The 26512-nt window shown below is 31.2% G+C and overlaps 1 protein-coding gene across 14 annotated transcripts in view; it reads left to right on the top strand.

The window, feature by feature from the left end:
* LOC148628587 (axotactin-like) overlaps window positions 1-26512 on the top strand; it is a 97278-nt gene that overhangs the window by 28915 nt on the left and 41851 nt on the right. For 10 of the 14 annotated variants that reach the window (XM_088590517.1, XM_088590525.1, XM_088590532.1 and 7 more), the window contains 2 exons: window positions 10751-10822; window positions 23425-23883. In XM_088590517.1, the coding sequence (XP_088446643.1) occupies window positions 23469-23883 (415 nt within the window). In that variant the 5' untranslated portion in view covers window positions 10751-10822; window positions 23425-23468. Of the gene's footprint in view, window positions 1-5638; window positions 5658-9920; window positions 9984-10750; window positions 10823-13996; window positions 14181-17386; window positions 17525-23424; window positions 23884-26512 lie in introns of those variants that run through there. The other 4 variants (XM_088590518.1, XM_088590522.1, XM_088590523.1 and 1 more) reach the window with 4 other exon arrangements.

Raw genomic sequence — 26512 nt, 5'->3', positions numbered from 1 at the left:
TAAATTCAACATTTTTAGCATGTAACGACTGCATTAATTTCTGGGTGGCCTTAGTTAAATCAAGCTTATGAAGATGTCATGTAAAATAGAGTCGCAAGGTTTATTAAATTTTCCGTTTTTCATCAGGTACACATATGATTGGTAGGTTTTAGATAACCTTTTAATAATAAATCACAAATGTCTTGTTCTGTTTTTGAAAAAAAAACCTAAAAATGCAAAAAAAAAATGTAGTCATGCAAATTTTGTTAAGAAAGTTCTTTGTGCAAAAAAAATGTATAGAGTAGAGGTCTTATACGAGGATCAGGCAATCCTTTGATAGAACTTGATACACTTAAAGGTACAGTTTAAATATTTCATAGGTCATTGAGCATAAATTGCAGGAAATTAGGATACCCTAATGGATTTTTTATTATTTTGGGTTGCATGCCATTTTTCAGAATCATGTAACAGAACCAACATTGAAAAGTTGAAATCAATGAAACCTTTCATGAATCAATATTTTTTTATTGATATTTGATTGATCCAAGTTTTACACATCATTTTTGATAAGGTATCCTTTCACCCATCCCTCTCCCCCTAAACACATACACACATGGAACATTACTTGTTCCATTCCTTTCCCCTATTGACCTTATGCTTGGCTGAGAATTAGCAACTTAAACAACAGATAATTGAAGATTTGAAGCTTAGGCCATGCCACTTCCTATTTGTATAAACCTTGCAAGATTATAAAATAGAATTGTAGCTAAGTGTAAAAAGTCTTATGATGAATGGCAAATATAAATATTTGGCGACAGGGGTTAATCTTGTCAAAATTGATAGTTTCTGATAATATATGAATAGTATTTACTTTTAAGTTTTTAGGGTTAGGTTAGGTAGGAAAGTTAACATATAATGACACACATTATGTATCACTACCATTTATTTCATTTTACATGATTTATTTCCATATCACTGACATTCAATCATTATCAAGATTGGTTTCTAAAAATGGCAATAAATATAAAAAAAAATGAAAATTTATATTAGTTATTTGATGATGAGAGAATATGTAAGAATTTAGGTGTAACATATTTTTTTCTTTTCTTCTTTCACCGTTTGCTTTCTTCTATTTTGTTTATTTCAGTATTTTTATTCACTGTTGTGCTATTTTGGAATTTTCAGACTAAATGAGAAGTGGCATGCTAAGATTTTTTTCTTCATAACTTTTTTTTTTGCAAAGAATAATGTTGACATGTTGTAGGATTTTATATTGAACAATATGACTATAGATATGGTTCTTTTACTGGAATATCTTCTACAATATGTCTTGTATATTCCATGCCCCTCCCCCCTAGAGTCAGGTCCAAAAATTTAAACAGGAAGGGGATTTCAATCCAGAAAGCTATAATAAAAAGGGGGTTGCATGCTATTATTTGCTCATTTTGCCAAAATGCTGCACAAAAAACTAACAACATTTTCCTATCAAAAGAGGGATCCAACCCTAGAACCCTCCCCTCAAATTGTCCTGAAGCAAGGCAGCTTTAGTTTGATTTTTATGAAAGACTGCAAATTTAAGTTATGGTGATATGGTGTCTAGATTAACTAAACCCTGTAATGTCTGTGTTTCACAGACCTTGGTATGAAGTTCTTCCTGATGTTCCCTGTAATGTCTGTGTTTCACAGACCTTGGTATGAAGTTCTTCCTGATGTTCCCTGTAATGTCTGTGTTTCACAGACCTTGGTATGAAGTTCTTCCTGATGTTCAACAGAATATGCTAAATATGCTGTTTGTTCATAACCTTTAAAGAATAAACATATCATTCATGTTTCAATCCCATGCAAATGTAGACCATGTGCATCGATAACTATTGTCAGATCGATTTTTTTCACCATATCCGCTAGAATTTCTGCTCCTATTGCCAAAGAGAATAATTATGCAGTTTGATATTCCAGAGTTCTAATCAATATTGCATAACCACAATCATTGTAATTGTTGGTGATATATTGTTTTTATTTTCACATCTCGTTTAATTGTTGTAGATACCAATCAAGTATATTGAATGTGGCAGCCTCGTGTCTGATAGTTACTGAACAGGTCATTTTTGCAAATGTTATCATACTCTTATTATGTAACATTTGCATTAGAATAAGTGCTCAAGTAATTGTAATATTTCCACATTGAGAAGTTTTTTCATATTCCCTTTGGTGTATGATTTTACTTTTTAAGAGTTGTTTGATGGAGTGCAGTCAGCAGATAGAGATTATATAATTTAAAAAAAAAAGTTGGACTTGAATTCTAAGGCATTTTTTTCACTCTGTTCTATTCTCTGTCTATTACAATTAAGGTTGTCTATTACCAGATTGCTGTTCATTTCAATTTGTTTGTTGCATAGTATAAAACCCGCTTAATTTCTTTCTTACTTCTGTGTTAAAGCATAAATTTAAATGCAAATAACATTATTTTACAATTCATAAAATCTCCTGTTTAAATCTACCTCATGAAATCTAAAGCTTTCAAAACATTAATCAGATCTTAATGAGAAAAACCCAATTTTGCCATATGGAAGCTTTTATTTTGCATAAAGTTTCTAAACAATGTTAGGCCTCATTATCTCTTCAAAAAGAAACCAAAGTTTAAAAGGCTATCAAATGAGGCATGGACGAGGGTTATGATACCCTCATTGACAGAAGTATTTCACCAACTTCATGGTAATTTTGCATAACTTTACATTAAATTGTAAATCAGGGTGTGGAAGTAATATCACTTCAAAGCATTTGTTTTAATGAAGTAATTCATGGATATTGCAGAAATAGTATATTAGGCTGCTGCTTTTTCATCAGTGGTAACAAGTGTAGTTTCTTTGACACTCACTCTAAGTGCTTTGTAATTATCATATGGATAAATCTGATTAGTTTTGTCTATCCTATAATTCAAAATATTTGCCAAAAATTCAAGATATTTTTCTTATTTGAATAGAGAAAAAGAAAGAATATGTTATATTAAGACCATAGTTTATTTTGACATTTACCAGGTACCAGTTTATATTGCTCAAATATTTGCAGGAGCAAGTGTAGTTTTTGGTAACTTAGCATTAGTATAGTTATTTAAAAGATATAGGTCAAAAGCTTAAAAAAACATTTTTGATTTATTGCTGTAATATTCAGAAAGTAATAAGATATATAAGATGCTTATTCTTTGTAAAGCCACCAAGATGAGAGTCTCAGTAACAAGAAAAATCCATCACATCCAAATGAATTGATTTAAGCTCTTAATTCTGAGTGCTTGTAAACGGCTCTAATGAGTTAAGTGTATCATTCATTTTCTTGAAAAGACACCCAAAATGCACATAGGTCAATTGAGGCATTTGCAACAGTCATATTTAAATTCCATATGTATACTGATGTATATTTGAAAAATCCTGGATGAACAATTGGGTAAACCCAAGACAAGGCTAGAGTAAAAAATAAAAAGTCAGGTCAGGAACCAGTGGCAGATCCAGTGGGGACGCCAGGAGGCCATTCCCCCCCCCCCCCCCACCTTAGAAAAAAAAAATTTTGAAAAATTGTGTTAAATCATGAAAAACACTAACTTTGTGATCCTCACTGGTGATCATGTCAAAAAAATTTTTTGGGGCCCCGCCGTCCGTTACCTAAAACTCTGGATCCGCCACTGGGAACTATACTGAAAAAAAGTCAAGAATGCAAACTTTTTTTTCCAGCAGGACCATAGAAATCAATTGGTTGCTCGTTGAGGTATCTCACTTTCTAATTTAGAAATAGCTTGCCCATTATTTTCCCTGTGACTGCTAGTTTCCTGTGTGCAGTAAAACTGTAACATTCATTTCATATATAGTTTCATATTTACTAAAAGTCCTGATTGTATTAAATCCCTTTGATATTCATGTCTAAATGATGTTATCCTTTATTTAAAGAAACAGTTATGCAATTCTAAAATTTCATTCTTAAACTAATTTGGTTAGCAGGTCAAACTAGTAAAACATTTTATTTGAAATGTAAACATTTGGTTCTAAATTAACTGTCAGTCAAGAATAAATTGCTGTGAACTTCATTTTATTTGCATGATAGGAAATTGGTTACATTAGGCTAACTAAATGTAGCTTTTTATGTCTGGGTCTTTCCCAAGAAAGAATTAGATAAGCTAACCAATTGTCAAATGATGATTACTAAGTTACTGATATTGATTTCATAGTGTTTGACTTGTGTTTGAAATGGACGTGATTTTCTCAATGAAATCCGGCAGAGGAAACATTACAGATATAACATTTAAACAGCCTGTAGTTCATGTTTTATAAGGCAACATTCCATAGTTTCTGAGAGAACAAAGAATTTTATCACAGATCAGCGTTCCATGTTGCATTCCAATAAAGGCAGAACATTACTTTGGAATCAAACTTTTTTTTTTATCACAATATCCTTTAATGTAGTAATGAGGACTTGGAATTTGTAGGTGGATCCTTTAATGTTATAGAAACAGTTTCACATTTTCCTTCCCCCTCATCTTCTCCTTGCTTTACAATTTTATTGAATGTATAGAAATATTTGAAATTGATCAAATAACTTTTGGAAATTTTCTTGTGGTTTTTTGGGTTATTTAATAACTGTTTTCACATAATAGACATCCAGACTAGTATGTTCTTTTATTGTGATAAGTGTTTGCAGTAGGTGTTTTATGCATTTAAACTGAAAAACCCTCCCATGTAAGCTGTCTAAATCATAAGTTTTACTAAACCAAGCTTTTGCAGATTTTATTTTATTATTTTTGTAGAGAGAAATCTTTCTTAACCAAATGTCTTGGGGGGGGGGGAGGAGAAGTTTGAGCAGATGCATGGTTAACCTGATCCTCAATTCAAAAAACTGATGTAGAAGGTTTAGACAAGTATATGGTCTAGATGCAATATTAATGTTTGCTGGTAGTTTATGTTAAAAAAAAGGTTTTCATACAAGGAGTTTGAGAATAATTATGTCGTCTCTAGCATTTCATATAACAAAACCAGTTTGGTCTATCAAATGATGGTGCATGGTTATTAACCCTCATACTTAAAAGGAAATCTGGATTATAAAAGATTTTAATGAGAATTTACACAATTGCATCCTTTTACCTTGAAATCAGCCTGGTATTAGTGATTTAAGTAGGAGACATCTCTGTTACACTAATTAGGACCATTTTTAATGCTCTTGATTCTTCAGTTTATGTAAAATCAATCTACAATATCCTGTACAAGAGCAATGTAGCAGAGCTATATGTAAATGTATATTAAATGTAGCAGCCACAACATAAGGAGTTTTACTATATAGTATCCATCAATCAAAGAATCTAAGGTATCCCATACAGACCATTTGAGTTGTGTTAAAGGCCTAATACCATCATCTTTTTATTGACTTAAACTATCTCAGTCTTCAGAGTATGGAATCATAAGCTGTGGTGAAGTGAAATCAATATGTCTCTGTGCTAATTCTAGCTTCCAGGTGAGGAACATTTTAATTTACTTCTGTTTAACTTATAAATAAGTAATAGGTTGGAATTGTGTTTTGGATTGATTAAGTCCTGTAGCTTGTGGTCCTTTTAACGTTGTAATTAACGGAGCAATTTTACTGATGGAATTATCACTTAGAGTAATGTTGGTTGTTGGATAGAATTTAATTTTTCATGTAAGGTAAGTTTTCAAAATGGTTAGTGTCCCAAAGCCATCATTTTCTGATTGATAGATTTTCACTGTTTTGCATTTTGAAACCAAATATATTTGTATTATGATTGCTTTGGATATTTTGTTGGGTTTTTTTTTTTCTGATGGAGAGGAGACATGTTTTCTAATTGAAAATCTTTTCAAAAAGCCATTGGGATGAAATTGAAAACATACTGAAAACCTAGAAACTGAAGCAAGTACGGAATTATCATCAGAAACCCACAGCTGATTCTGACGATGGTAGAGAACAAAGGTGTAAAGAACTACATGTAATACAAACTTTCTTTAACAAAAAAAAAAATGAATAAATTTACTGGTTTGTAGAAATTATTTGAATGTAAATCAGAGGTTATATCGCTTTCAAATTTCTTTGTATACATTATAAGTTACTACATTGTACTGACTCCCACAGAGTTTTATTATTACATAAATTTTAATCATCACAGAGTTTATTACATAAATTTTAATCAAAGTGATGTACATATCACACCTTTCACGAGTCAGTGTCATATTTGAAAATTAACAGAACTCTCTCTTTAGACTCAGATTTTTATTCAGTATATACAGAGGTTTTGTTTACAGAGGTGCAAAATGCATATTAACCACAGTTTAAAAACTTCAAGAAAAGATGAGTGAAGGCAGGTTTGATATATATTAATTTAGAAATAGATCACGGAAACTCCATTTTATCATTGTTCTACCATGGGCTGACCATTTATGCCGCATTATTTTAAAAATCAGCGTAAATGGTCAGTCTGTGGTAAAACAGTGATAAAATGGAGTTTCGTGATTGTATAAACTTTTGGTATTTGTGTCTAAGTGATTTTTTCTTTTGTTTAAAGAAACAGTTATGCAATTATAAAATTTCCTTCTTAAACTGTTTTGGTTAGCAGGTCAAATTAGTAAAACATTTTAATTGAAATGTAAACATTTGGTTCTAAATAATCTTTCAGTCAAGAATAAATTGCTGTGAACTTCATTTTATTTGCATGATAGGAAATTGGTTACATAAAACTATTTATGCTGCATTATTTTACCCAGAGCAACGGCAAGGGGTAAAATATTGGCATAAATGGTCAGCCTATGGTAAAACAATGATAAAATGGAGTTTCCATGATTTATTTCGATTCTAATAGGACAATAGCGGTCCATTTTTTACATTTTCATGACCTATTATGGCCACCTTAGATGTGCCATAGTTGTCCATATTTAGCTTTACACTTTATTCTGGCTATGTCAGTTTTGGTTTCATACATGATAGCGCATGTGGCACGTGGCAAGTGCTACCGAATATGTGTGTAAGTGATGTTTATGGAATATAATATAACTTTTCTAAAACATAATATTTAATATCACTATTTAGTATTAAATATGAATTTGATGTTTATTCACGCTACTGAAATGAATGAAAACAGCTGATACACATCAGAATGTTATGTGTGTTTGTTTTCATGATTAAATTGAACAGTAATTTACAAAACACAAGCCACACCCAATGCTACACCCAGTAAGTCACATGCTGCTTATATGGCAATCGAAAATCAATCACAGTTGTGGTCTCAAAGCCTGTTAAGGACGTCATATAAGAATGGGAAATAGTAACTGTGTATTTCCCTGTTAATACAATAGTAACAAAATGAGCACAAAATCCTTAAAATTTGCAGATATTATCTTGAATTTTTTAAACAATGCAAAGGTAAATAGATTTAATAAAAAAAACCCACTTTTTTTACCTAAAAACTGAAAAAAGTTGATTTTATTACAAAATTCAAAGTGTAAACTCTTCTTGGAATGTCGCACAAGTGTTTTCAACCAGAAATCATAATCACAATCTGATATTTAAAAATGTACATTTTTTCAAGATCAGATTTGTGAATTCATTTTTTTCACCACCTATCTTTTTTTGTTAAGATTTTTTTAGGGTTTTTTTTTGGAAAATTTGAATTAGGATGTTTTTGAAAGAGGAATATGTCATTTTGAAAGGAAAAGCTTTTTGTCTTGAATTGAATAAACTCGAAAGGTGTGCACAGTCTTTTTTTCCATTAGTATAGTCAATATCATTTTATATTTGTACTGTAGATGTACTTCTTGCCTGCCCAATGATTTACCGGTAAAGAAAAATAAGATTATCAAGTTTTGAAATGAGTACAACTGTATTTGTACCTCTGTGTACATTTATTTTATTGCTGCCTTGACTAATTATTCCTCAATTGACTATGATCCTATCTGTAAATTTATCATCATTTATCAGTTCATCGTAGGCTGAGAAAATTGTTGACCAATTTGTTGTATTGATTAGTAGGAAGTGGTTAGAAAGTGTAATTTTTAAGATCTGGCTCTCATAACATGGCATTCTAATGAAATATGGAATGATGACTTCAATTATATGTGTGATTTATCAATATTAATCATGTCTTATGAACTGAAAGGTTAATTAGATACAGAAAAGATTTGCCAATAATTGGTATTGTCACATTGCTACTCTTCTGTCAAAATAAGATAGGCCTGATTTCCCATTAACTTCTTAAGTCACAGAATATTCTTATGTTATATGGCATAATGGGTTTTGAAATATGATTTGAATTTATCCTTTCAAGAAATGCCTTGGAACTTGTAGTTTTTTTTTGGTGATTTTTATTCTTTAAGTTGTTGTTTTATTGGTGAAACCTGTGAATTAAAATCTTCAGTATTGATAAAGGTGTGAAAATTTCATCATCAGCTTCCTGCAGTAAAAATGAAATTTTTCAGATTCATGTGGTTAGACCCTGTCTAAACCAATCTCTGAATGAACCAGAAACTTGTCTAAATCAGACTCAACTGAAGTCCTTTCATATCATTATCAGAACATTTCAAACCTGTATAAACACAGAACAAGGTTTTTTGTTTTATGAAAGCAGTGTTTTCCATCAATTTTTTGTTTAAATTCTTAAAATACCAGGAAGAAAATTCATGGAAGTACCATCAATTATAGTAAACAAACATTAGATTCATTTTGGTTGAAACACTCTTACAATAGAAAGAAGAATCTGCAGAGAATGTTGCTTTAGACAGGGTTGTAGCAAAGGATTTGCATTGGTGAAATTGCTCATATTTTTTGAATGATTATGGGAGGATTATAACAAATACAGCGTAGTTGCATTTGCACGTCCCATTTTCTATCTCCACTGTTTTCATATAAGATAGTGAATTTCTTAATTAATTTTTCAATACAATATATTCCAAAATCCTGGCATTACCCCTTAAAGGCTTTGTCATTTTATAGCAATGGTAGTTCTGTAAATACATCTACTCATGATCTTCAGTTGAGATACATGTTTTGTCATTCAGCTTACATGTACAGTGGTGATTGTTTTCAAGTTACATGTACATGTGTTTTGAAGGGAAAAAAAGAAAAAGCATAATGTACATGTAGTTGTTAAAATGTGGTTGCATTGAATTTTGACCTTGAATATCCTGGTTTATTGTGTAAGTACATGAATTTTTAAGTAGCAGTCTTTATAAAAATCTGATAGGAGGTGATTCATGCATGTCAAAAACCCACCGAATTCACTGTTATTTCTTATTCAGAATCAATTACAGACCATATATCCAGTTATAGTTTTTTTATTTAGATGTTGCGCTTTGGAGATAGAATTCATATAGATTGTACATGAAATTAGCACTTTGCAAGAGTTATCATTCTTGATTTTGTTCAATTTGGTTGATTTTAGTGGCAGATAAATATATGATTTTCTCAAAAGTACAGATCTGAATATGGAAGGACAGCTGTTACATAAAAATATAGCATATGTAGATTGAAAAAGCATCATTTGTTTGATATCACTTTGATATGAGCAGTGTCTTGATTTTATGTGGACTGAACATTTCTGTTTTACTGAACAAGTTTATCAAACATTATTTTTTCCATTACCATAAACTTATTTTAAAAGAATTACTGTAGTTATTAGCTCTTAAGGAAGATTTAAGGCATGTGTCTTTTACCTGTTAAACAGGGATCATTAATAACTGGCAATTATAGGATAGTACAACTTTTAAAGAGTAATACAAGTTCCGATTCATAAGATTATAACATGATTCAGCATTTTTCTGATTGCATCTATAATAGGTAAGTTATTTTTCATTGGGTTACATTGATTTGTTGTTTTGTGGTTAATGGCTATGTTTTGAGGTTTGTATTTTGTTATCTTATCAATCTGATTTTGGTTATACTTATTTGTTGTTCATTCATTTAAGTTTTCAAATTGCCAGTCTAGACTTGGAGGATTATCAGCAACAGAATTCCTTGTTTCGAAGATTGTGAGTCTGCTTTTTAGTTGCATGCTACTTCTATAAGTGAAATATGTTTTAATTGCACTGGGCCACTTTTCTTGCTTGTTACTCACTACTTTATATAAAGCCTAAATATATATGAACCGTTTTGCCTATATTAAGCTGTGGAACTGATGACCATGAATTTGTGATTTGATATTAGTCCATAAAAATTTGTTTTTTAATTGGACAGGCCACAATTACCAAAAACTCTGTTAAGATTTTTCAATCTTGATTGTACAAGGGTCAAGTTAAATTGAACAGAAAGATAACAGAATATCTTTATTGACATGGGGCGGCCAATTATACAATTTATAAAAACTTGTGTTGTTAAATTGATTTTAAAGGATCAGCGCAATGATTACCTATTGTGGTGAGCTGTCAATCACATGACTAATCAATGATATATCAACTCCACCTGTAATCCAAATCTTTTGTTCTGCAATCGTTCATTGATCGTAGTCCCTGTGATGTTTGTCAGTGGGATGTCCGCAAATGTCACTTGCAGGACCTGACAAGACCAGAGAATGTGGTTTAACCACTTATGACATTACAGCCAATGATTTCCACCCAATTTAAGCCCTAGCACATAAAAGTTATGTAAAATTTTGAAAATTCTCGCTTTCCATGATGTCCTGTGGGTTTGCAAAGCTTAGAAAAACACTATAACTTGAAAGAAAATTTTGTCAATGTGAAAAATGCATTAACCAAATCAAGAGATGAGAGTAATAAATGGTGTGTCTTCTTTTTTTCAGACTGACACTAATGCTTACAGTAGATGTGTTCCTCCATTGATGATTAAAATGGATTTATGACTTGTATATCATGTGAGTACTTTAAGCTCATGGTAACTTATGACTTCAAATTTAACCTGGAATTTGGCTAAAGATCCTCTGCATTTTTAGATCCATGAGTTTTTCAGTTCCATAAATAATTGTTTCACAAAATGAAAGTCAGGAAACCAAACTTTGTTGCAAATTTACTTTTTCCTGGATAAAAAACATCAATGAATTTTAACTTCACTGTTAACAGGCGCGTAGCTGCCGTTAGGCAAAAAAGCTTTTGCCTGCACTTAATTTTGCCAATTTTTTTTTTTTTTTTTATTATTTTTTTTTGGGGGGGGGGGGGGTGGTTCGCCCCTACCTGGACCTGCTGGGGGCCTTAAGTGGCCTCCAGACCCCCTGCCGTAATTTTGCCTACACTTCAATTTGGCCTCAGCTATGCGCCTGGTTAATCCCCTGTATTCAGCAATAATCTGTCTTAAAAGGCTATGCTAATTATCTCTTTATAGTGTATTCTATGTGAAACTAACCTGTTTATAAAGACTACCTATATTATGTGACCTTGAGTTTTTAACCTTTTTTGGAAGGTCACTTTAGACAGTACAGTAAAACCTGTCTCAACAGAACCACTTTTGTACTTTAAAATTGGTTTGGTTTAGACAGGTGTTCAGTTTACTAAGGTTCAAACTACAATTATATTGATATAGGGGGTCTTTAAGAAATGTCTGGTTTTGACAGGTTTTGCAATATTTTAGGGTTCAGTGTTGACAGATTTCACTGTAGTTGGTATTAGTCATTGAAGTTCCCTGACAGATTTGTTGGTCTTACCTCACAAGTCAGACAATTATTGTCACATAACTAAAGAGGATTATCTCACCAAAGGTTGTTGAAAAGCACACCTTTTAAATAGACTTTAATTTGAACCCCAGAAAATTAAAGTGATAATATTTTTAATAAATCTAATAAATATTTTGCAAAATTACCTGTCGGCAATTGTTACGATATTATTTCGATTTAATTTTGAAGTAAATAAAAGACTTCAGATAAAAGATATTATCTAAGTCTGACCTAAAGGTAAGGTATAAATTATGATGTTTGCAGCAATTTTTAATATTTTAGAAATAATATTTTTATTATTAACTGTGAGATTTAGAAAGGACATAAATGATATTTATGGTTTTGTTTACTGCGTTTTGGTGCCATTAACCTTCATAAAATCATAGACTGTGGGACATTGTAATTACTTTTGTGTCAGATTAATGTCTGTGTCTGTCTATCTGTCTGTCTGTCTGTCTGTCTGTCTGTTTCTCTGATACTTTCCTTACTTTATGAAAAAAATGTTTTATATTGAAAAGTCAATTTTGTACTGCTTACTAGTACACATATTTCTCTAAATAAGAGTACTATCTTACTATGTATAGTTTGATTTTTTTGGGAATGGAGTTGGGTTGTAACGGTGTTGCTGTAATAACATACTAAAAATATTTTTTTGTCATTGTTTAGTGAACTCTTCAAATGTTTATTGTTGATGGTCATAGAAGTTATTGGGTCTCATCTGCAAAGAATGAATTCTACCTGCTGTTTAATCATTGATAATAATTCTACTGATCATGTGCCTTTGTCAAACTTTAATGTATAGGATATAATGTTTAGTATTTGGTATTTTAACACATGGCACCTTTCTTTTGACCAGAAGTGCTATGATAAATCACCCTCCGAGTTTGTGTCCATTGTACAATGGAGATTGACAGCCATATGATTTTCTATGTTACTTGGATGTTTAACCGATCAATCTGAGTACATTCTAAATATCATTTATATTTTCTCTAATTACTAGTTTCGGATATTCTTTTCCCATTAATGATTTCTTCATATGGGAGATTTCTCATAAATTGTTTCCGAAATGTTATTATGGTTTTTTATATTTTCAATAATGGTGATCAGCTCCATGGGCAAAACCTTTTCAGAATTTTGTTGGCTCTTTTCCATCGATAATAATGAATAATTTTCAATGTAATTTTCTTCTATGAGTATTTATTTTCAATAGAGGTCTCCATTCAAGAAGACATTATTGTTGTATGATTGTTCAGTGTGAATATAAGTGCTCCTTCAAATGGTCAATGATCTACATAAACATGATACTGGAAGCTTATAAATTTAAATAAATTATGATTAAGTTCTTCGTTTTCTTGAATTTGAAAAGTAGTTTTGCTCTTTTATAGATTAAATCAATAAGCTTTGCTCTTTTTGCTTCTAGAAAATGGGAGGTTATACACACACAGGTCTTATTTTGCCATTCAAAGTACTTTAATTTGTGGATACCAATTTTAGTGGAACAGGGAAGAAACACAAGTTTGAGGATTCTTGAATTTGTGGTTTTGAAGTTTTCAGTATTCACATCAATGAGAATCTACTATTTGTTGGGAACTAAATTTTGTGATTTGGCCTACCCACAAAAACCATGAAAATTGGTACCCCACAAACAATAGTACTTTTTATAGTATAAGATACATTGTGATAATTTAATCAGAAGGGATTTTTTTTCTCGTCTTTAGAAACTTCAGTGCTGATCTGGCATTTATAATTTTTTCAACAACAATAACAAACTTCTCTTAAGATATTTGTCACTTGTAGAAAAGAAACAAAACACTAAGGTATTCCCTTTATCTACTTTTAGTCTATTTGATGACATAACATAATAGAATTAGTTGTCTATCAGGAACCATTTTCTTGTTTTGACATTCATGAATGTCAAAGATTTCTATAGAAATTATTCAGAAATACTGCAAACTAAGCACAAAGAATCTAGACATTGAGTCGGCAGTAAAAGGGAGCAGTTTCATGAATAATTTTCACGTTATTTTGGGCAATGGCACTAAATCTTTTCTTGGAACCACTAGGCTATATAGATATTTCATCATCAAAATAAACCATAATGATGTCTTTCTAATCTGAACCAAACTTCTGCAATAGCATCATAGTAATTTTCTCTCTTGATCTTGGATAAAATTAGTAAATATTTCCATGTCTTTCCTGGCTATGAATATTTTCTTTTGTATAAAATTACGTCCCAAACTTAATACTTATTGATTTTCTCTCGTCTCCCAGGGGCTTTCATTCAAAGTTCGCTTTTAAAAAACGTAATGTGCACTATTATGGCACAATCAATATCAGACAAGTGTTTGGTTATATAATTGTATTGTCAGTGTTTTTGGTCGCAGTGTCATTTATCTCTTAATTTGCCAGAAGGCAGATGCAGCAAGACGGAAGATGTGTTTTAATTTCCGACAAAAGAACCAACTCATGCCTTATGTCATTTGATGATGTTGTATTTAGACATTTGTTGATTTTTTTGCCTGTTGAGCTTGGATTAATCATTTGACAAATTGAAATTTATGGCAAGGTAGGTTTTTATTAAATCTCAATTGATATTAGCTTTAGAACAATTCCTATCTTTCTTTTTCAAGTCAAAGTTGCTAACTGAATTGTTACTTCTAATGTGTTTCTGTTGATTACTTAATGAATTATGGAATATTACTACAAATGTTTCTATACATTTATCCCTTTACAAGTACTAACCCTGTTAATACGCGGTCAGTGTAAGGAATGTTTTATGTATAAATATAGAAAACCTGGTTACCAGTTATTTCTCATTTTTGATTTCAAAATTTCCATCTTTCTATTGATTAATTAGATAATACTTCTAAATACTGTAGTTATTCATGAATATATTTGGTTTCTACAGAACTTTGCCCTATAGAGCTTGTCTGAAACAGACAATCTCTGTCAGAACAAGAAACCTTGTGACAAGGCACTGTCTAATCTTCTAAAGTCTCGACTTCTGGTTGAAAAATCTCTCACCAGAATTGGGAAAATGTCTTGACTTGTAGCCTTCAACAGGCAAACATTTTTGAACTAGGGATTTATAACAGCCTTCTACAAGTGTGAGAAACTCTGCCTTTTTTGTGAATTGACGACAATGACCATTTCCCATAACATTACTTTTATTCTCTGTGATGTCTCAGATATTTCAGTAAACACCATCTATGATATCTTTGAAAACTGTTATGATTGCAAATTCACCAACCTGAGACAGCTTTGCAAAATCATGTTTTCATGGTCTGTCCTCCATGGGAGAAGGAAGTACAGTTTATTTTTGGTAGAAATTTATTATTAATGAACATTTGAAGTAGCCTTCAATGAAGATTTGATTCATGTTTAGTATATATGATGAGTTCAGGAAGTCTAACTAGATGTTTCAATAATAAGTCTAATTATCACAACCTCTTCCTCATTTGGCTCTGTCTTTGATGGTGACAGAACAGTAAACACTGTCCTTGAATGACAGAACAGTAAGCTCTGTTCATGATGGTGACAGAACAGTGAGCTCTGTCTATGATGGTAACAGAACAGTAAGCTCTATCTTTGATGTTGAGAGAACAGCAAGCTCTGTCTATGATGGTAACAGAACAGTGAGCTCAGTCTATGATGGTTACAGAACAGTAAATGAAAAAATAGGATATGTGGTATGATAACCAATGAGACAGTAAGCTTTAACATTTTAACATTGATATGTTAAAATAAGGTTTGAGCTGCATAAAAAAAAAAGATTTGAAAAAAATCTGAAAAGGGGTATGAATAGCTCAATGTTTTGTTTTGATACATTCATTTCTTTTCTTATCAAAATATTTGAGACTAAGTTTTGTATCGTAGTGCAGACAGTGGACCCAGGGACCCATCTAATAAAATTGAAAATAATACTTTTTTTATGCCCAAACATTGAGAAATACTCTAAAGCAATTAAGTTCAATGAATAATCCAGTAATTTCATCATTTAGCAATGTATTATTAACACAAATGAAAATGGGGCACATATTTTTTTGTTGAGGATAAATCTGGGGCCCTGGGTTTGGGTCCCCTCTTCTGTAAAATCTGAATGATATTATAGGACTGGAGGCATGCGTTCAAAGTTGAAGGTGACCCATCAAATGTTTCCACCACATTATCTTCTCTTCATGATTTATTGATTTTTATGACATCAAATAATATGGTACCCCAAAGTATTTCATGCCCCCCTCCACTCAGTATACTGGTGTACCCTTACTAAACCCAGGTTTCTGTACCCATACCTGGACCTTTTAACAACTTAGAATCTGGTCCACTGATAACTAGGATTTTTATTTGAACTACTACAGGGAAGACTCAGTTCTCTCCACATGCAGTTTTGCATGTGAATCTTTTTGATGAAACTGAATTAATAATTAATTAAACATGCATATTTCTTGTCAGAAAGATCCAATACAGACAAGACTAGGTTCTAGTCTTATCAAAACTCTGGCTTTCTGACCTTGCATGTTATTTATAAATAAGTCAAAGAATATATTCAGATAACATGTTCAAGAATGAACTGATTGGTACTAAAACAAAGAATTGTGGCTGCAAGTTAGTCACATGGCATTCATATTGTTGTTACTGAAAATTGTTAGTTGTTCAATTATATCAATACAGTAAAACCAGTCTAAACCAAGCTTTTTCTGAACTCTAAAATTTGTTTGGTTTAGACAGGTGTTCAGTTTATCCAGGGAAAAACTTCATTTAAGGAGGTAGACCTAGGGTAAGGGACATAACTCCTGAAATCAGTAACATGTTTGTATCATATTCAATTTCATTCGAAACAGAATGAAATCAATCCAACTTACTTTGATGCTTATATGTAATTGATATAAAGAGCCTGAATACAAACGTTCCATTGATTTGTAAGTGTTCTGTCCCTTACATTAGGTCTACCTCCTCAAAACTGAGACAAAATGACTCAGAGTGGTGTCTGCGGTCCTTTCACAAAAAATCATAGATGTAAAATTAGTCAAATGTTATGATGTTATAAAGACCAAAGTATTGTGACATCAAAACTTTCAAATTCGACCACTGGTTTAGACATGCTTTTGGTTTATTCAGGGTTTGTTTCAGACAGGATTCACTGTTCAAGTTTTTCTAGTTTAGCAAAGTCTAAAACTAATTGGCAATACTGCACAAAAATGTGGTTGCAAGGCAGGGATGATTTGTTCATATTTATATTGTTGTTTCAAGAAAGCTGTTACTTATTTAATTTTATTGATACCAATTTTCCTTTTTAAGCAGTTTCTAAAAATCTTCTGAAATCTAAATTTTTATTACCAACAATTTCTAAAAGAATTCATATTATGGAGAATATACTAGTATTTATAATTTCATTAACATTGGTATCAAATTTTGTTCTTGTTGAACTCTGAAAAACCAAAAAGAAAATCATAGATATGGCACATAAAATATGCTTTAAAAATGAATAAATTTTCAAAAAAAATCCTATGTTGTTAAGCATAAAATGTCAATTACTTTAATTGGAGGTATGACATCCTAAGTTACATTAGAACTACCTTTGTGAACATTCAACAACGTTATATAACAAACGAATTTTGCACTTTATCTGTGATCATTCATTCTTTAACAACTGTAAACCTATCAGAAAATTTATTATCAATGGATGAAAAAAAGATCCCCTTTATAAAAAATGTGAAGGTGTATTAAAGAAGTGAGAGTAATATATCACTCTTCTATTACATCAACTTGGCATTCAGTACAAAATGAACTTGGTTTTCATTCACTTTATCAGATTGGAGATGATCTGGCTTTGTATAAGCTTGTTTTTGTATAGTGTCTTGTACATAGAATGAATTTTTGTACTTGAAGAGATTTTTTCAGATGTATAAGGTTAGTTCAATTATGGTCTTTTTGGAATTTTGGGGGTTTTGTTACAATTTTTTATGAGGGCCGTTAAAAAAATAAAGTACCTATTTAAAATTTGCAAATACCATAGATATTAGAAATAAAAACTTTCAATGTAGTTTTTCACTCATATTAGCAGGCGTGTCTTATTTTTGCTGAACCACATTTGATTTTATTTATCATGGTCATTAGGCTTGTAGCTTCAATAAAATGTTCTAATATTCTGATATGTTCCAATTTATGACAGAGATATAAAGAATGGTACACAAAAACTAAATTTTCATTAACAAAAAATGTTTCACCTTTGTAGATTTTATTATTTATGAGAATTATATAAAAATATGATAAAAATGTTATGTTAATTCAGAAGTAAAATGATTATGCATAAATCACTTATGATTGACACATAAGTATATCAAAAAGTAGAGGTTCACTCTTTATCTTTCAATTTTACCACAAAAATGTATTTATATACGGAAGTAAGACCAAAATTAGGTGACATTGGGATTTCAAACTGAATATCAAATGTAAAATGCTTACTTAAATATAAGTACATTTATTCATGAATGAAGTTCCGTGTATAAAACAGACATCACATCACCAGCGTAAAAAAGTTAAAATTACCATAGGGAAGAGAATAACTCTCACTTGATGAAATTGAATCATTTCAATACATCCAAGACAAATTAGTTTGGGTTTTATTATATACTGGTACTTGTAATACAAGTGCTATTTCAGAACAGTGAGTGGAGCCTACCTTCTGATTTGCATATGGTCAATCTAATTGGATTAAATTTTCTATAGGTTTATTTACTTCCTGATCAGCTTACACTTCCTCTTGTTTTATTGAAATTAATAATGCTTGATGGGAGAACTTTTCTGATTTTTTATACCACCCTAAGAAGTTACTGAGGATATAATTTTTATGACTTGTCAGTCTGTTAGTAAATCTGTCATCATAATTTTGTTGCCTGGATCCTGTCTGGATTACTTTTTTGCCGGGTGTCCTTCAAATTTGAGTGAAGTGTTGGTAAAATCTTGTATGGCATTTGTTTTTGAAAGATTTCATCAAAGGGGGACACATTTTCAGGCAGTATTCTTTCCAGCCCATTTAACGCTGTGGTTTGCTGCATTTTGCTATCAAAAATACTTAGAATGCAGAATTGGCCTGGGCTATAATTTTTGGGAAAGGCTGGAGAGCTATGCAAGTAAACACTATGCTATTACTACTTCACATGAACCTTACTAAGATAAAAAAAAAAAATCAAAGATCTATACCTGGAGTTTTATAGCCTATTCATTATATGTTTAAAATGAAATAGTTATGGAAGTAACACAAGCACCTATATACAAATGTATTAATTTTTTAGTATCAAGGTGACCATTACTTGTGGGCAATTTATGAGATAAAAATTATTATATCTAGCAAAAAACTAGCTGATTCAGGTTAAAAAAAAACAGCACCCTTAAAGTTCTTAGATCATGGATGTTTACATAAAACTCTTATATACCTAATTGTTCCATGTTTGTTTAGAATTCTGCAGTATAAAGCAGTCTGTGTATTAACTGACTTTGTTTTATTTACATTCTGATTGGCAATCTTTCTTTTGGTGCTGTTTTATTTATTTAGGATTGCATCTTGTCATTTCTCGACAACAATTTCTACAAACAAGATTGGAAGGAATTAGTTAAAAGGATAGGTGTCCTTGCCAAATTTTGTCAAGTTAAATGTATCATTGTCAAAGAGCCATTTATGATGATGCAAATAATGGACTTTGATACTTGATAAGATAAAAAAAAATAATGTCTGTTTTGCTATTTTCTACTTCTTTCCAATGTTTGTATTCTGATTCCATACCTGTTAAACTTTGAAACAGTTCATGTTGGAGATTCTCTACCATTGACATGTTGGAAATTTTTTTGATGTAAAAATTAAATTTATTTATTTTTCACAGTTTTAACCAAAAACCACCCACAAATCCTATATTTTTGTGTGGGAGTTTCTAAATATTTCATTGATTTTGTGTTCCCCCTTATGTTTGAGGATTAACATGTATGTGATTCCAGGAAATTGAGAATGCTAAGTTACACAAGTGATAGAACATTCCTGGGTTCATATTAGTTTGGGGTTGAAGGTATGGGAACCTCAATAGCTAACCTAGAACCTTTGAAATTTTATATGTCTAGGTCTCAGACATTCAACCCCTTTCAATCAGTAACATTGTAGATTGATTGTTTTTTTTTCTGAATAGTGCATTCAGTTTTGTCATATTATTGCCTTTTTGCTTTTCCATCAGTGGATTAATCATTTGAAACCTATACCACTCTTATAGTAAACTTGAACCTCTGTACTTTATGTTTTAATCTAAAATAGAAATGTAATACAGGTGTCAATGTTGTATATGTACTTCAGAATAACTTTTTGACGGTATTTTTAAAACACTTGTTTGATTAGATGGGTTTATTTAAGGCTTAATTTGGACAGGTTCACCCTAGTAAACAGTAATACTGGAAGTTAAACCTTTTTATAGTGCATACCATATAGCAGATAATGTTCACAGGGTGCTAATTTTGGCATATTTAGCTGTCTGTCAAATACATGTAACGCCAAAATATATTGCATAAAATATTTACCATGGGCTTGAGTACTTTGTACACCACTAAACATCTGCCAAGACAAGAAACACCAAAATGTTTTGTATATCATTTTGTAAACTTTTACACCCACCAAAAAAAATCCACCTTACGGTATATTATTCATTGCTTACCAAATTGGTCATCAGTGTTTGCACTTTGACATTTTATATTAAAATGATGCTGAATCATAAAACCACTATGCAGCCACTATTTTCTGTACAACCTGTTTGTCTGTCATGTCTCTAAATTTATACTTTGGAAGCTCTATTTTATAACCTTAAGCATAACTAGAACATGATAACCAACCAAAATGTACATACAGTAATACCTGTCTAACCTGAATCCCTCTAGGACTCATGAATTTGTTCTAATTAGGCAGGTTCTACAGTATAAAAAATGCACTTAAACTAAAAGGGATTTCTGATAATGTATGATTTAAGTAAGTTAATAGTTCATTTAGGATTCTGTTCAGATGGACATCAGAAGTTTTGTGATTAAAACAAATCAATTATTCATTCAGAATTCTGTTAAGACTGGTTTCATGGTATGTAGAGAACCATGGGTAAATGCTGATCAGGACATCAGTCATGCTTTAATGTAGTTGAATATAACTGAAAAAGAAAAAAAGCTTATGTTGAGTACCAGTGTTGGCTTTGCAAGATTTTTTTTCATTAGTAAATGCATAATCAATTCTAATCTAGATATTGGCATTATGTAACCTTTCAGTTGTGTCATTAGTAACATTTTCTGTGAAGTTTCTATGTGTGTTTTCATAATGGTCGAATACTATGCTCGAAATGATGCCAAAGATATTCAGATAAACAAAGTTATCATATTTAATTATGTACCATCACCGTTGCATTATTTCATATAATAACTGGCAGATAAGCCTAGATTTCCTGTCAATTATCTAGAATTATTGTGGTATTTTACATATTGGTACTCTTTTCATGGGTGTGGGGTAAGTGACCGACTGGAGGACAAATTTTCTCCAATTTACCCATCAAGGCATTGTGAAGCGTGACAGTAATGTTTTTCTGTGAATGTTAGTCTAATAATCAGTAATTTGAAAATTATAAATTTTATTGTATCTGTCATAATAATTTTCTTTTTTTCATTTTCTTTAACAATGCAGTTCACTAGATTTTACGATAATCTGTGCCTTTCCTGTAAATATTAGCAAAATTCTTAATCTGAACAGGATGTATAGTTTTAACAGTAGTGAAATAAAGGGATATATCATATGCAATCATCTGGGTGAGTTTTCAGATGTGAAAAAGGTCCTCATTAAAGTGATGTCTTTACTATACATTGTACATCTTAAATCTATATTTTCCTTAAATTTTAATATTTTTCATTTTCCTCAAATCTGTTGTTTCTGGCTGATTTCTTACTGTTGTATTATACATTAATACTCAGATATAGCCACAGAGTTTATTCTATGGTTCTTTCAAAAGGCTCCTTAAGTGGAGGTCTTGGGTTTGATCCAAAACCATGTCATACCAGAGACTCTTAAATTGATATTATTCCCTCTTCACCATTCTCAAAGCATATAAGATATAGTGAGGTAATGAATGGCTCAGTCAGATTGATGTATCCAATTGGGGTGACATACCTAAGATTTTGCTTCTATGATCTAGCACATTAAATATCAAATTCACCTTGTTGGACAAGTGGAAAGCAGGGTCGGTTCAATTGATCAAACATTCTTGTGCTGAAATGCATTAAATATCTGCCATAGGATATGTAAAATTACTATCAATCTTTCAAAAAGGGCATTGATAGGTTATTTTCTTCTTGTCAAAAAAGTTTTTATAAATTGATAATTCGAAAGTCGGAAAATGTTCTTTAAAACTCGAATTATGGTTTAAGAATGGCACTTCAAAATAATACTTGTTTGTGGGACCCAGGTCTGGACATTTCTCTCATGAACTTTGTTAAGAATTAATTATTTTTCAAATCTTAAGGTCCACAGCTTGCTATATGCCATAGACCAGTAATGAAGATAAATGATTTCTATCACTTTACTCTTTTTACAAGATCAATGATATAATTATTAGATCTTATGTAATGAAATGGTTGTTCCTGTTTTTAAACTTAGATTTAAAACCAGTACCTGTTAATGCATATCGGGGACTTTCATTTTACGCAAGTTCACATACATTTATTAAATAATTATCTTGACATTTATTTCAATTGAGCATTTACAATTGCATAATACTTGGATAATTACCAGGAAAAGGCATATATTATTTACACTTGCCAAAGTTGGTGCAAAAAATCTTTGTTATAGGTGCAAACTATGTTAGTTATGGCTTGAAATATGGATATACTAAGCCAATGCAATCCCAAAAGAATGTAAATAATATTGCACTTACCTCACTTAAATTTTCCAACTGTCAATAAATTGAAAAAGATATGAGAAAAGTCATGGTGACAATAATGAAATGGCTTTAGTGATCAAGTAAGCACCAGCCATATATTACGGCTTTGACCAGTGCAGGTCTAAAAGCATTAATTCCTGAGGATACCTATTTACCATAGTTTTCGTGGATTTGGATTGCACTAATGTTGGCAATTTTTATAAGCATCAAGATAAAGTTACTGTATGTCAATTAACTTTGCATATTCACATCATGGCTTAAATAATCATAGGAGCAAGATGTTAGAGTTTTCTTACTTCTTTATGGTCATTATGTTCAGAAAATGAAATACTACTGCAGAGTGTTTATATCCACTTCATGAACTGACAAGGTATTATGTCAAACCCTCTGAAAAGTTGTGTGTCCATCTGTCTGTCCCCTGAAGGTTTCCTGATGATAATTTGGGAACAGATCAGTGAATTTTTTTTATACTTTGCATAGTTGTTTAGTACTAAGGTACAGAGGTTGAGTTCATTTTGAACATTTTATCATCCCCCCTTATTTTCCATTATTGCCCTATTTATTTTCCTTTTCATGTGGATGGGAGTGAAGCCTAGACTCAAAATGTAAAACATCTTAAACCCAAATCCTAAAAAATAATTTGGAAAAAAACTAATTAAATTAGGGCCTCGATAATTTTCCTAGGGTTGATGAGTGTAAGCTGGTAAAATTATCATTCATTGGAAACAAAATAATGATAAATATCTGTGACTGCATCAGAAACTATCTTGAGGTTTCTGTCAAACATGTTAGAAGCATTTAAAAGTATTTTTGAGAAAAAACTTTGGCAAATAAAAATGTTTGAATTTTTTTCTTTCTTTTCAGATGAACATTGCAAATGTTAAAGTAGCCAGGAAATAGACTTCAACATGAAGACTGTGATATACAAGTGCCTGGGACATTTTGTGTTGAGGATTATTTTGCTGTTGTTCTGGAGTTGTAAAGGATTAGCTCAAAGTTCATTACCGTCAGCAACTCCTTTTGCACTTTCATCTGAAATTTCATCGTCATCATTAGACAAGACATCTTCATTGTGGACATTTACAGGAGAAGGGTATATTGCAGTGTATCCATTGAATTTATCCAATCAAAATCCACATTACAAATTGTCATTTCGTACCCGAAATCGATATGGAACATTATTCTGTCATATTTTGAAGGATTTAAAACAGTTAAAGGAATCAAAGTTAGATAATTATGAGTTTTGTGCTGAATTTCATGAAGGATCTTTGCAAATATCATACCATATTGATAACCTAGTCGAGACAGTATTAGTAGGAAAAGGTAAGAATTTAGGCCATACTTAAAAGATATTTCTGTTTGCCATCCCTGAAGTGCATAAAAAAAGATTGGGTTGGTAGTTAGGTAAATAACTTGTTTTGCCCAAATAATTCGAAGTCTGAAATTTCAACACATATAAGAGAAAAAAATAACATATAATACCACCAATAAAAACTTTTCAGTCTGGAGGTTTTTGACTGGTTGGTATCTTACCTATGGTATGGCTATGGCAAACTAACTAATTTTTTATTTTGGCCTTATGGGAAAAATGTTGCTTGCTGAAAAATGTTACTCAGTTATAATAAAGAAGACTATATAATTAGACATATTCAAAACACAGTCATCACACTAATGAAAAAAAAAAAACAAATACGAAACCAGGAAACAGAAAAACACAGAACCATAAGCAGGTTATTTTGGCTAGGGTAAAATTTTGCAATTTTGAAGTGAACAGGAATATAGAAAAAATTTGCTTTCTAATTTTGGCAGATGCTAAGTGGTGCACTAAATTCTTAAACCTAGTATAAGTATTTTGCAGAACTTTTTTTTTTAGTTGTAAACCAATCTGTTAAATTTCGCTAAAATTAGCACCTGGCAAAAAAAAAAAACTCTATACACTATAAAGAAAACTAATTGTATAATGATCCTATACTGACAAGAACTGGTAGCATGGACCAAATACAGTGTTTACATGTTCTTTTTGTTTTTAGGTACACCTGCTCATGTCTCCCATTGACGAAAATTTTATTTAGAGATCACTTTATTTGGGGTCATAGTCCCTTTACTTTAACTTATGGCTCTTTTTGGTACAAGGATACCATAAGGCCAATGCAATTTGCCAATTCCACTTTATTGAAATGTAACAATGAATATTTGGAAATTTCTAAATGGCCTATTCTGTACAAAATTTCATACAACATATATTATTCCATTCAGGTGTGCATTATGGAGTTGATTTTATTTTATCTCCAAAATATTGTGGTAGTTTGTGCTTCTATTTGGTTCTGCAGCTCTGTAGGTTAAAATTATTTTCTTTACATGTTGAAGTCATGTTCAGTCTATATAAGCATATACCCTGAAAAATCATTTCATATACACTTTTGCATTAACTTTTCAAAGGAAACTGTTCAACTAAGTTTTACTTTATATAAATACATTTGGTAATCCATGCCCTTTTGTATTAAGTACCATTCTGTGTAAGAATCGGGCAATGGGTGGTACATCATATTTCTCAATTTGGTCTGTTTTGCCACAAATATATTCATCTAGAAAACAACTGAAAAGCTTTTAAAATTTATCCTGAAGCAAATGTGACGTAGATATTTTTTGACTGCTCATATAAGGAAAAAGTGCAGGAAAATTTTCCCGCCATTTTTCCATAGTGGATTTCAACTAAATTTGACCTATCAATAGCTGAAAAGGCAAATTTTACAAACACTTTGAAGGTTATTTGTGGAGGTAATCGGGTATAAATACTTGGTTAATGCAATAAAATCTCTGTGTTTTTTTCTTCATGTGCCACACCTTATACACATTTTGCCTGATTCTTAGATGGAGAAGTACTTAAGTACCAGTCCACATAAAATTCAGACACTGCCAATGGTAAAGTGCTTCATGATGAAGAAAAACCCACCAAACAAACGATGCTCTTTCAGTCTATGTATGCCATACTTTCACGTAACAACAATCTTTTCAACATTTAGATCTGCACTTTTTAGAAAATCATACATTCATCTCCCACTAAAATCAACCAAATCAAACCAAATCAAGAACGGTAACTCTTGCAAAGTGCAGATTTCATGTACAATTTATATAATTTTTATCTCCAAAGCACAGGAACCAAATGAAAAACTATGACTGGTTATGTGATCAGTAACTGTTTCTGAACAAGAAATAAAATTGAATTCGGTGGGTTTTGACATGCATGAATCGCGATCTGTCTGATTTTTAGAAAGACTGATACTTAAATACATAAAACTTGAAGCAACCACAATCTCAATATTTTTGTTTTTGGTTTATTATGCAGCTAACCGAGTAACCATAAAGATATTCTATACAATAATTGTGTTATTTTTCTCTCAATTATTCTCATGTTTTACAAGTGGTTGTCAGAAAATAATTTCCCTGGCTGAATAATGCAAGATCAGATATCTTAATGTGCTCATGAATTGGTTTCAAATTTTAAGTCAATTATTCAAAAGTTGTTCTTTTTTCTCTCGGCATCCACTAGAAAAGTAAACATTGTGTACAATTAAATATTTGTTCATTAATTATTTTCCAAAATTTTAATGAATTTTAGTAAAAATTTTATTTGCTGAGGTCTATGTCACATATTTAAATTTATGTCACTGGAAAAGATGATGTATTTTATCAGGCTATTGAATTACTATGCAGAATTGTATGAAAATTTTAATGTAATATTGAATTTCATAGCTTTATTCTAAAGAGAATAGATTTGAATTTTATTCTAGTAAATTTAAATGAATTTAATATTAAAATTTGTCCATAGAATTTTAAATCTCTCAACTTTCAAAAAATTATTTTATCAAATGTTTATTCTTAATGATATTTTTCTTACATGAAGACATACATGTACCAAGAAAATGAATGAAAAGTTTTTATTCATGATAGT

The sequence above is a fragment of the Perna viridis genome, chromosome 1, assembly GCF_037379345.1.
Source record: "Perna viridis isolate PV_CMFRI_1.1 ecotype Kerala chromosome 1, ASM3737934v1, whole genome shotgun sequence".
Taxonomy (NCBI): domain Eukaryota; kingdom Metazoa; phylum Mollusca; class Bivalvia; order Mytilida; family Mytilidae; genus Perna; species Perna viridis.
Note: the sequence above shows the minus strand (reverse complement) of the source record. Positions and strands in the feature narration are given on the sequence as shown.